Raw genomic sequence first — 12,042 nt, 5'->3', positions numbered from 1 at the left:
GTACATATCACCCATGTGTTTGTTTTGTGTATCGCAATGTTTTGCATGCGTGGAGCGCGGGCGAGATCATCCGTGCCCGTGATGATGTCATGGTCGTCAGCCCCTCCTTTTGTTCTCCTGCACATTCTTCATGTCAAGAGCCGAGAGTGGGGTCTACACGGTGTTGTTGGGGTTAAGGGGGGAGGAAGATGAAGGGAGGAATGTGCTCGGACAAAAGCGAAAGTGTCAGTTGTTGCCTTCTCACTTTGCAGCACTTTGATATGCGATGCCCGCGTTGGATATTGCGATGGAGCACTTGTGGCCCATGCCCTTGGGGAAGGGGGAGGCGGCGGTGGCGTGGGGGTGCGGGCGTAAAGCGTCCTCTTTGCTCGATGGACCGTGACGCTATTAATGTCGGTTAGAGGACTAAATGAAATGGTTGAATATAAATGACTTCTCAAGGAAGTAATGGACTGTGGGAGAAGACAGGAGACCTCTCGAAACTCTCTGTAAAATAAATATTTTGGTGACTTTTTTTCTTGGTGGCCGACTAGCAGAGCGGCATTCTGGGTAAATGTCATAACAAAGCCAAGGAGGATTTAGGCAATGACTGACAGCAGTTACAAAGAATCTCAGAGTATGCGGTTTTGGCTTTTGAGGCTATTCCTCCTCTCCCTTTTGGGCTAAGACAAGAGAAAAGTGAGGCCCCCCACAATTGTGTCTCACGTTTGCAGTCGTGGCCCGTCCCCCTGTAGCCGTTCTTGCACTTGCACTTGTACGAGCCCCTGGTGTTGTAGCAGGTGGCCAAGCTGCTGCAGCGACTCGGGTCCAAAGAGCACTCATCCACATCTGAGAAGAAAAACAACATAAGGATGACATTGAGTTACAGAAGCTAAACAGCGTGAATAAATGTATAGAAAAGGGGCCGTGTTGCAGCAGAATCCACATTTTTAACCTTGTAGGAGGTTTTTTTTTTAGCAGAGTTTTGCATTCCCAAAAGTCAAGGTAATTTTTATTTAAATGCTGAATATTTGTGTTGCTGCAGCCAGGGTCGGCAAAGTGCACACACATCGTATGTTGATGTTTAAACCAAACATTTGTGATAAATGAATTTAAAGTAGGAATTATTATTCATACATTTTATATTTTCATAGCAAGAGTATAAAAATTGTTATGAGAGCCCTCCACAAACAAAATATACCAATGTAGTCACATTTATTTGTTTGAACCAATAAAGTGAGGCAGAGCCAATCAGTGTCCACCATATTGAATCATGCACTTGTTTGGACTCATCTAATGGCCATTACTACTGTAGTATTAAATGGGTTATACTTGTATAGCGCTTTTCTACCTTCAAGGTACTCAAAGCGCTTTGACATTATTTCCAAATTCAACTATTCACACACTGATACCCATTAGGGGCGAGGCTGACGTGTCTTGCCCAGGGACACAATGAATGTGATTAGGTTAGCGGAAGATGGAATCGAACCTGGAACCCTCAAGTTGCTGGCACGGCCTATGTGCGATCCGATCCACACCATGCTGCCCCAAAATTTAGATATTTTTTTTTAGTTCATTTAGCCAAATTTATGCTTGAAAAAGCTTAATTTAGGCCAAATATTTAGTTAATTTAGTTTAAACCCCCACAAAAAATCCGAGATAGAGTGAAGAGTTTCACAAGATTACAAGTTTGTTAATCCTCTTGTTTCTTCTCCATGCATAGCATCATTTAACAAACCTTTGTATTAGTTTTTCAAAAATGTATTATCCTCTAAATAATGTTTATTTAATGATTGTTATAATTAATTAGTAAATCTATTAAATATTACCATCAATGATTAGTAACTTTTCAACACGGAATCCTAAAGTGGAATACCAGGAAAAGGAAATGAAGGAGAAACTAATAATCGTCATGTGAGATGGATCTTTATTAGGGATGTCCGATAATGGCTTTTCGCCGATATCCGATATTCCGATATTGTCCAACTCTTTAATTACTGATACCGATATTAACCGATACCGATATCAACCGATATATACAGTCGTGGAATTAACACATTATTATGCCTAATTTGGACAACCAGGTATGGTGAAGATAAGGTACTTTTAAAAAAAATTAAGATAAATAAACTAAAAACATTTTCTTGAATAAAAAAGAAAGTAAAACAATATAAAAACAGTTACATAGAAACTAGTAATTAACGAAAATTAGTCAAATTAACTGTTAAAGGTTAGTACTATTAGTGGACCAGCAGCACGCACAATCATGTGTGCTTACGGACTGTATCCCTTGCAGACTGTATTGATATATATTGATATATAATGTAGGAACCTGAATATTAATAACAGAAAGAAACAGCCCTTTTGTGTGAATGAGTGTAAATGGGGGAGGGAGGTTTTTTGGGTTGGTGCACTAATTGTAAGTGTATCTTGTGTTTTTTATGTTGATTTAATAAGAATAAATAAATTTAAAAAAAAAACAAAAAAACACGATACCGATAATAATAAAACCGATACCAATAATTTCCAATGTTACATTTTAACGCATTTGTCGGCCTGCCGATATTATCGGACATCCCTAATCTTGATCTCACATGACAATTATTAGTGTCTAGTTTTTGTATTATTTCCTGTCAAGCGCCGAATTTTTTTATTTCCATTTTTATTTGCCTTCATTCTTCTGGTCTGAGCGCTGGCTCCCTCACCTGTCCCTGATTGGCAATCAGGACACAACTGTCCCTGGTTGCCAATAAGGATGCTTTGTATGTTTCTATACAGGGGTGGATCATTTTGCTTTACCTGTTTTGTGCTTCGTATGCATGTTTGCTCCTTGTGCTGCACATCTTTGTTTTTTTTGTGTCACCTGTGTTTCCTCTAATAAAAAAAAAAAAATTAAATAATAAAAAAATAAAAATAAAGATATTTTCTGCACGTTCCTAACCTCTCTGCATCACGGAGTCCAGACAAAGACCAGAACGTGACCAAATGTGACATAGTCTATCACCTTTCACAAATTAAGTGAACCACAACTTAATAATGATCTGTTCATGCAAACTTCATTGATATATTTTTTTTTATTCAGTTATCTGTTTGTTTGTGTTACAGATTGAGACAGCAAGTAAGTGAAGTGAATTATATTTATATAGCGCTTTTTCGCAGATGAGCAAGTAAGCAAATGGGTTATGAATTGTTTCGAAACAGAAAAGGGGTGGACTTAAACTCTGCTTCTTCCTACTCCTTTTCGGACATATTGGAATGTGAAACTGCATATGTGATGTACCCTATTACACTGTAACTGTATGCATGTACGAAAACAACTAAATAAGTAAACATTAAAGAACCTAAGAAAATTTAAAAAAATGTTGGTATTCAAAAAATGGTCTAACTAACAAATTAACAATTTAATTGGCTAAGCCGCGTCACATGGAAAGAGTAATACACAGTTAGTCTGTGTATTTCCTGGGAGCCCCCCCACACCCAACTCTGCGTTACGGAAATTACAAAATAGTGAGGAATAATTTAATCACAGGTCAATGATAAAAAGTTTTAGTGTTAAATAACTTATTGTTGCACTTAGACGGCAATTAATAAAACTGAAATGATGCCTGATAGAGATGCGCGGTTTGCGGACACAACCGCGGAGTCCGCGGATTATCCGCGGGTCGGGCGGTTGAAATTAAAAAAAAAAAGATTTTATCCGCGGGTCGGGTCGGGCAGTTGAAATTAAAAAAAATTTGATTTTAAATAGATTCAGGCGGGTGGCAGTTAAACCAATTCGGAAATATATATACATAGTTAAATGTTGTTACCCACATACGAAAAACGAGCAGGCACCTGCTGCATATGCCACAACAGAAGAAGAAAAAAAAAAGAGAGCGGAGAAGGGACGCCTCGCCGGGGTCCGGGACCGAGGCCCCTTCCCCCGAGAGGGCCCCACCGGGAGCCGTAGCTGAGGTGATCCGCGAGAAGGGCCCGACGCACGTCCAGGGTCATCACCGCGCCCACCGCACCGACACCCCGCCTCGTCCGCCTTCGCCGCAGCCGGCGTCACGCGCAGCAGGTTAGCAGCTTACCTGCCCGCCACCCCCGCGGCCGGGGGCTCGTAACAGGGGTCACTCCGCGCGCTCCGCCCGCGCAGCTTACCTGCCCGCCACCCCCGTTGCCGGGGGCACGTAACAGGGGTCACTCCGCGCGCAGTGCGCTCACGAAAGGGGTGGGGCTCACCCTGGTGAGCCGAGTGGGCCACTTTTGGTAAGCAGAACTGGCGCTGCGGGATGAACCGAACGCCGGGTTAAGGCACCCGATGCCGGTTGATATAGACAGCAGGACGGTGGCCATGGAAGTCGGAACCCGCTAAGGAGTGTGTAACAACCCACCTGCCGAATCAACTAGCCCTGAAAATGGATGGCGCTGGAGCGTCGGGCCCATACCCGGCCGTCGCCGGCAGCGAGAGCCGCGAGGGCTAGGCCGCGACGAGTAGGATGGCCGCCGCGGTGAGCGCTGAAGCCTCGGGCGCGAGCCCGGGTGGAGCCGCCGCGGGTGCGAGGGACATCGCACCTCCACGCGCTTGGAGGTGCGCTCAGCGCGGCTCCCAGATGATTGCGCACTGGTGTGCGTCTGGGCCGTGACAGCGTGGCACGCATTGAATGTCTCTGCTGCATTGGCTCAGTCTCCTTTCTTTAACAGGCAAAAGCTTTATAACCTCACTAATGCCTTGCATCGTCTATATTAGATATATAACAACGGGCGGGTGCGGTTTTGATTAAATGTTAGTTCGGGTGGATGCGGATGGTTGACGACTTTTGTGATGCGGTTGCGGATGAAATAATTGCCTATCCACGCATCTCTAATGCCTGAACAGGTATTTAAAGTTTTATCAGCTTTGTAATTTTTTTTTGAAGAGTCGTTGGACTTCAGAATTTCTTGGAATGGTCTCGTATGTAGAATCGACTGAATTTCGACTTAGTTTTGTCTCTGAATCATCATCAGGTGAGTTCAGATTTATACTCAAGTCCAAAACTCAGTGTTTAGTCATCATCAGCGTATTTTCAAAACTGTTCACCAATTGTTTTCCCCACAATTTATAATACAAGTCTTGTCTTGAATGCAACACAATAGAAAAACGCTCGGAAAAGACATACCCTGTGTTCCAATAGTAAACCATCTTCAATATAGCCTGCTAAGTCATACCAAAGACTATAAAAATGGGACCCATTACCTCCCTGCTTGGCACTCAGCATCAAGGGTTGGAATTGGGGGTTAAATCACCAAAATGATTCCCGCGCGGCCACCGCTACTGCTCCCCTCACCTCCCAGGGGGTGGAACAAGGGAATGGGTCAAATGCAGAGAGTAATTGCACCACACCTGGTGTGTGAGTGACTATCAGTGATACTTCAACTTTTTAACTTTTAAACGGTGATCCGGATCACCCTCAAAACACTAATTCATTGTTCCTTACACATTTCGGAAATTTTCTGAAGGTTTCACCAAAGCCTACCCATACCCTTTTTAGCTATGTTGCAAACTAACTAACAAACAGGTGGACAAACTGCAGCAAACGCATGGCAAATCACGGCAAAGGTTTAAAGGGGAACATTATCACCAGACCTATGTAAGCGTCAATATATACCTTGATGTTGCAGAAAAAAGACCATATATTTTTTTAATCGATTTCCGAACTCTAAATGGGTGAATTTGAGCGAATTAAACGCCTTTCTATTATTCGCTCTCGGAGCGATGACGTCACAACGTGACGTCACATCGGGAAGCAATCCGCCATTTTCTCAAACACATTACAAACACCGAGTCAAATCAGCTCTGTTATTTTCCGTTTTTTCGACTGTTTTCCGTACCTTGGAGACATCATGCCTCGTCGGTGTGTTGTCGGAGGGTGTAACAACATGAACAGGGACGGATTCAAGTTGCACCAGTGGCCCAAAGATGCGAAAGTGGCAAGAAATTGGACGTTTGTTCCGCACACTTTACCGACGAAAGCTATGCTACGACAGAGATGGCAAGAATGTGTGGATATCCTGCTACACTCAAAGCGGATGCATTTCCAACGATAAAGTCAAAGAAATCTGCCGCCCGACCCCCAGGAAAAGAGAGCGGATGAGGGTATGTCTACAGAATATATTAATTGATGAAAACTGGGCTGTCTGCACTCTCAAAGTGCATGTTGATGCCAAATGTATTCCATATGCTGTAAACCTTAGTCATAGTTGTTAGTTTCCTTTAATGCCAAACAAACACATACCAATCGTTGGTTAGAAGGCGATCGCCGAATTCGTCCTCGCTTTCTCCCGTGTCGCTGGCTGTCGTGTCGTTTTCGTCGGTTTTGCTTGCATACGGTTCAAACCGATATGGCTCAATAGCTTCAGTTTCTTCTTCAATTTCGTTTTCGCTACCTGCCTCCACACTACAACCATCCGTTTCAATACATTCATAATCTGTTGAATCGCTTAAGCCGCTGAAATCCGAGTCTGAATCCGAGCTAATGTCGCTATAAACTTGCTGTTCTATCCGCCATGTTTGTTTGTATTGGCATCACTGTGTGACGTCACAGAAAATGGACGGGTGTATATAACGATGGTTAAAATCAGGCACTTTGAAGCTTTTTTTAGGGATATTGCGTGATGGGTAAAATTTTGAAAAAAACTTCGAAAAATAAAATAAGCCACTGGGAACTGATTTTTAATGGTTTTAACCCTTCTGAAATTGTGATAATGTTCCCCTTTAACCGTTGATTTTTTCTGTTATTTCTTATGTTTATTGTGGTGTTAGGTTCTATCTTTCTCCTACGTGGTGTATTGTGGTTATGTTTGCGTCACACCTACCGATGCACTGGTATTTCCCCTTGATGTACTGCAGGTCGAAGCCATCATGGCACTTGCAGATGTAGCTGCCGAAGGTGTTGATGCACTTCCTGCACCGTGGACAGACTGCGAGCCCAGTGGCGCACTCGTCGACATCTACAAGAGTGATGAAAGAACTCTTCATGAAATTCATCCTGTAACGCCCTATTTTTGTCCTTCGCTGTGATGTATCTTTTTGTCATTACCCGGACACAGAGACAAGTGGAAATAAGGGTGACACTTGCTTTGGAACAGACCTCACATGTTGTTCTTGGAATACACCGAGTGTGAGTTTCAGTGACAGGCCTCACATCTCTTGTTACCACTGCTGTGACTTTCACCTTCCATATCCTATTTGCCAGCTTTCTTTGCATCAAAGCTCCCCTTTTAGCCACCATTGTGTACCATATGATGGAGCTCTCACTAAAACAACTTCCTTTTAACAAAATAAGCAGGTCATAAAAACTTCCAAGACGGAAGTGGAGCATCCCGTGTGACACCTGCAGCAGGCAACCTTTGCTTTTTTCCTCCTCCTCCTGTCTTGATGACTGATGTCCATTCTGCTTCCGACAATTACCCAGCCCATGTGTTATACGGGCGCTGCAGGGCAGGAGGAACCTACTGAAAGAATGCAGCAAGGCAGCAGGAAAACAAATGGTGGTCCATTTAACCCGACACGGTAGCGAGGCAACAACAATGGTATTGATTTACATTAGGGATGTGCCGACCGTTCGGCCACTGATCAGTACCGGCCTATTTTCGTGTAAAAGTATCTGATCGCCATTGCTGATCCTATCTGGCTGACACTGTTTATTTTTAGTCCCCCAGAGGACAAGTGGCTAGCAGCTAATTATGTGTCTCCATACACAGTGTTGAGCCTCCATTAAAGCAAATAAATTGGATTTCTTTCTATCATTATCAAGTATCATTGTTACTGGAGGACGAGGCTGAATATGTTAGACAACGAGAGCAAGCCAGAAGCAGACACCCTTGATAAACTTTAAGCAAAAAGTAAGCAGCAATTAACAGGGAATTAATAATTAGATTAATACAATTCTGTTTACAGAGAATAATGTAACAACAACTGTTGGTGTGTCAGCATTGTCATTGCTAGTACAGGTAATAATCGATCCATAAATTGGCGGAGTTAAGGGTAGGGTAGTATACGATCATATATATCAGGGGTGTCAAACTCAAATACAGAGTGGGCCAAAATTTAAAACTGAACAAAGCTGCGGGCCAAGGTTGAACAAATTAACCTTTTAATAGGGACCCAAACAAGTTTTGCATTGAATATTGAACAAGCAAGGCGTATACTCGTCTCGACTACTGTAACGTATTATTTTCGGGTCTCCCTATGTCTAGCATTAAAAGATTACAATTGGTACAAAATGCGGCTGCTAGACTTTTGACAAGAACAAGAAAGTTTGATCATATTACGCCTATACTGGCTCACCTGCACTGGCTTCCTGTGCACTTAAGATGTGACTTTAAGGTTTTACTACTTACGTATAAAATACTACATGGTCTAGCTCCGTCCTATCTTGTCGATTGCATTGTACCATATGTCCCGGCAAGAAATCTGCGTTCAAAGAACTCCGGCTTATTAGTGATTCCCAGAGCCCAAAAAAAGTCTGCGGGCTATAGAGCGTTTTCTATTCGGGCTCCACTACTATCGAATGCCCTCCCGGTAACAATTAGAGATGCTACCTCAGTAGAAGCATTTAAGTCCCATCTTAAAACTCATTTGTATACTCTAGCCTTTAAATAGCCCCCCTGTTAGACCAGTTGATCTGCCGTTTCTTTTCTTTTCTCCTCTGCTCCCCTTTTCCTTGAGGGGGGGGGGGGCACAGGTCCGGTGGCCATGGATGAAGTGCTGGCTGTCCAGAGTCGGGACCCGGGGTGGACCGCTCGCCTGTGCATCGGCTGGGAACATCTCTGCGCTGCTGACCCGTCTCCGCTCGGGATGGTGTCCTGCTGGCCCCACTATGGACTGGACTCTTACTATTATGTTGGATCCACTATGGACTGGACTCTCACAATATTATGTCAGACCCACTCGACATCCATTGCTTTCGGTCTCCCCTAGAGGGGGGGGGTTACCCAATATGCGGTCCTCTCCAAGGTTTCTCATAGTCATTCACATCGACGTCCCACTGGGGTGAGTTTTTCCTTGCCCGTATGTGGGCTTTTTACCGAGGATGTCGTTGTGGCTTGTGCAGCCCTTTGAGACACTTGTGATTTAGGGCTATATAAATAAAGATTGATTGATTGATTGATAACTTTATAGAGACATGCAAAATCAAGTTTCAAATAATAATAATAATAATAAAAAAATATCAATGGCATATCAAATACAATTTAAATACAAATTTAATGCCTCTTTTCTATTTGCAGCCTTCTGAGGTAAATATCAACATTAACTTTTTCCACAGGCTAATACATTTGAAAATAAAATAACAATGAATAAACCAACCATTCAGGACTTTAAACGGCTCAGTTTGCAACACACTGATCTAATCTGATGTGCCCAAGCCAGATACCTGCCATCTTTTCTTGGATCCTAGTTCATTAATGTCGGGGCTCAGGCTTTGAGCTGAAGCAACCCTCATTATCGAACGAAGGTGTTCATCAGTCATTATATCTCGTATTCCACAGTCTTGGGGGCGTGCCTTACAAGCACTACTTTTAACGTCCTCTACGAGCTGACGTCATGTCTGCTTTCCATCCCTTCTAACAACGTGCCCGCCCAGTCACAAGTACTGTGCGGCTCCTGTACGCACACACACATGAATGCAACGCATACTTGATCTTCAGCGATACAGTTTACACTGAGAGTGGCCATATAGCAACTTTAACATTGTTAGAAATATACGCCACACTGTGAATCCACACCAAACAAGAATGACAAACACATGTTGGGAGAACATCCGCACAGTAACACAACATAAACACAACAGAACAAATACCCAGAACCCTTTGCAGTACTAACTCTTGTGCCGAATAATGCACCCCCGGCGTAGAATGCACCCCCTGACGGGAGTGTTATATCAACTAAAGCCCACACTTAAAGTTTCCACGTGCAAGATTGAATCTATTTAAAAAAGTTATTTAATAAGAAGCCAAAAGTGCAAAAACAATAATGTTTGTGTTGGAGGAGTTGTGAATGAATGAAATATGAAATCCGTGCTGCAGTCGCTGCTGGGCCACAACATTAGGTACACCTGCAGACTGCAGCACGGATTTCATATTTCATTCATTCACAACTCCTCCAACACGAACATTATTGTTTTAGCACTTTTGGCTTCTTATTAAATAACTTTTTCAAATAAATGTAATCTTGAACGTGGAAAGTTTATGTGTGGGCTTTAGTTGATATAACACTCCCGTCAGGGGGTGCATTCTACGCCGGGGGTGCATTATCCGGCACATTACCCGGACGCTACAATATACACGCCCGCTACCTCCAAACCCTGCCGCCACACACACACACACACCTTGTAGCGTCCCGGAAGAGTTAGTGCTGCAAAGAGTTCTGGGTATTCGTTTTGTTATGTTTATGTTGTGTTACTGTGCGGATGTTCTCCCAAAATGTGTTTGTCATTCTTGTTTGGTGTGGATTCACAGTGTGGCGTATATTTCTAACAATGTTAAAGTTTTTTTATACTGGCACCCTCAGTGTAACCTGTATCGCTGAAGATCAAGTATGCGTTGCATTCACTTCTGTGTGCGTGTTATAGTCGCATATATTATGTAACTGGGCCAGCTCTTGTTGGACTGGACGAAAAGGGGATGTTATAATTCTCGTGACTGGCACTGAAATTTGGGAGTCTCGCGGGAGGTTTGGCAAGTATGAGAATTAGCGATGTACCGCGGCACCGCTGCTGTATATGATCAGCGGGCCAGCTCTAGTGTTAATTTGTTATCGCCTCACGGGCCAAGTGAAATTACACGACGGGCCAAATTTGGCCCGCGGGCCAGAGTTTGACACCTATGATATATATGATCGTGGTATCAGTATATAATCGATGGGTTGATATTTCATCATTTTGTTGGTGTTTTTGTTAATGTTTACAAACTCAAGGAATAATTACCTGGACACAGGAGGACTTTGAGGGCAAAAACTAAAAGACTTAACTTACTTAGACTTCCTTTATTCAGTCATAAATTTAAATTTATGACTGAATAACTGAAAACTTAAATTAAATTTTAACTTTACAGTACAGAAAAGAACATTTTGTTGCATTAGCTCGTCGTAGTGCAGGATAAAAGAGCAATAAGGTGCAGATATATATAGATTACTGTACAGATAAATATATTGCACTTTTGCATATGCATCCACATTTCTGGATGTATGTTATATTGTCTTTATATTCCAGCGAGTTAATCCGTTTTTGGGGGGAATTGAGGGGATTATTATGATGCGTTCAAGAGTAACTTAAGAGTTCCTTTTTTTTTTTAGTTATTGTGTACGATTAACTCAGTTTTACTCAATGTTATGTCATAAAAGAGAATAAGGAACCAGTTCTAATATTGTGTTGATATTGTTAAACTGTCATTAGCACTTCACTAGAATACATTGCAAATTTTACAGTTAATACATGTGATTGGTAATGGCCCATCTCACACATGGATGACTGGTATCGGAAGCATAAAACCCTGATCAGAACATCCGAATTTTACATTATTTCATCGTGTTTCAAAGACGTCTGGAGATGTAATAAAATACTCTCTTAAAGTTTTCTCAGAAAAAAAAAAGCCGCATTCCTTTTGCAGAGGGAAGAGGCAGGCAGTGGCTCGGTTTTCAGGCCGCAGAAGATAAATAAAGACCTTTACGTCACTTACCCACGCAGGTTCTGCCATCCGGAGCCAGCTGTAGCCCCGGTGACGGACATTGACATCGGACCTCTCCTTTTAGCACCTCGCAGCCGTACTGGCAGTTGGCCATGCCGCAACTGCGAAGGTCTGGTAGTTACAAAGGAAACAACAAACATTAGGACAGGCCGCTGACCCGAGAGAAAACGCTCTCACGGCTTTGTCCCACACAGTCAGTTGCTGGCATTGCTGCCCTTTCTTGGCATTAGTCAGGTTCATGCAGACAAAAGAACAACATACATTCTTGACATTGTTACAACCTTGTGCTTCACAGAATCCTCAAAACATAATTTGTGTCAGTCAACTGACAGACGGCATGACCAACCTAGGGAA

The 12,042-nt window shown here is 42.8% G+C and overlaps 1 protein-coding gene across 6 annotated transcripts in view; it reads right to left on the bottom strand.

Moving 5' to 3' along the window:
* npnta (nephronectin a) overlaps nucleotides 1-12,042 on the bottom strand; it is a 172,876-nt gene that overhangs the window by 48,996 nt on the left and 111,838 nt on the right. For all 6 annotated transcript variants that reach the window (XM_061983890.1, XM_061983891.1, XM_061983893.1 and 3 more), the window contains 3 exons: nucleotides 11,680-11,799; nucleotides 6,817-6,951; nucleotides 706-828 (listed from right to left, as the gene is read on the bottom strand). In XM_061983890.1, coding sequence (XP_061839874.1) covers nucleotides 706-828; nucleotides 6,817-6,951; nucleotides 11,680-11,799 — 378 coding nt within the window. The remainder of the gene's footprint in view (nucleotides 1-705; nucleotides 829-6,816; nucleotides 6,952-11,679; nucleotides 11,800-12,042) is intronic.

This window comes from Nerophis lumbriciformis, linkage group LG25 (genome assembly GCF_033978685.3).
Source record: "Nerophis lumbriciformis linkage group LG25, RoL_Nlum_v2.1, whole genome shotgun sequence".
NCBI classification, from domain to species: domain Eukaryota; kingdom Metazoa; phylum Chordata; class Actinopteri; order Syngnathiformes; family Syngnathidae; genus Nerophis; species Nerophis lumbriciformis.
This window is presented reverse-complemented; position numbering and strand designations above follow the sequence as displayed.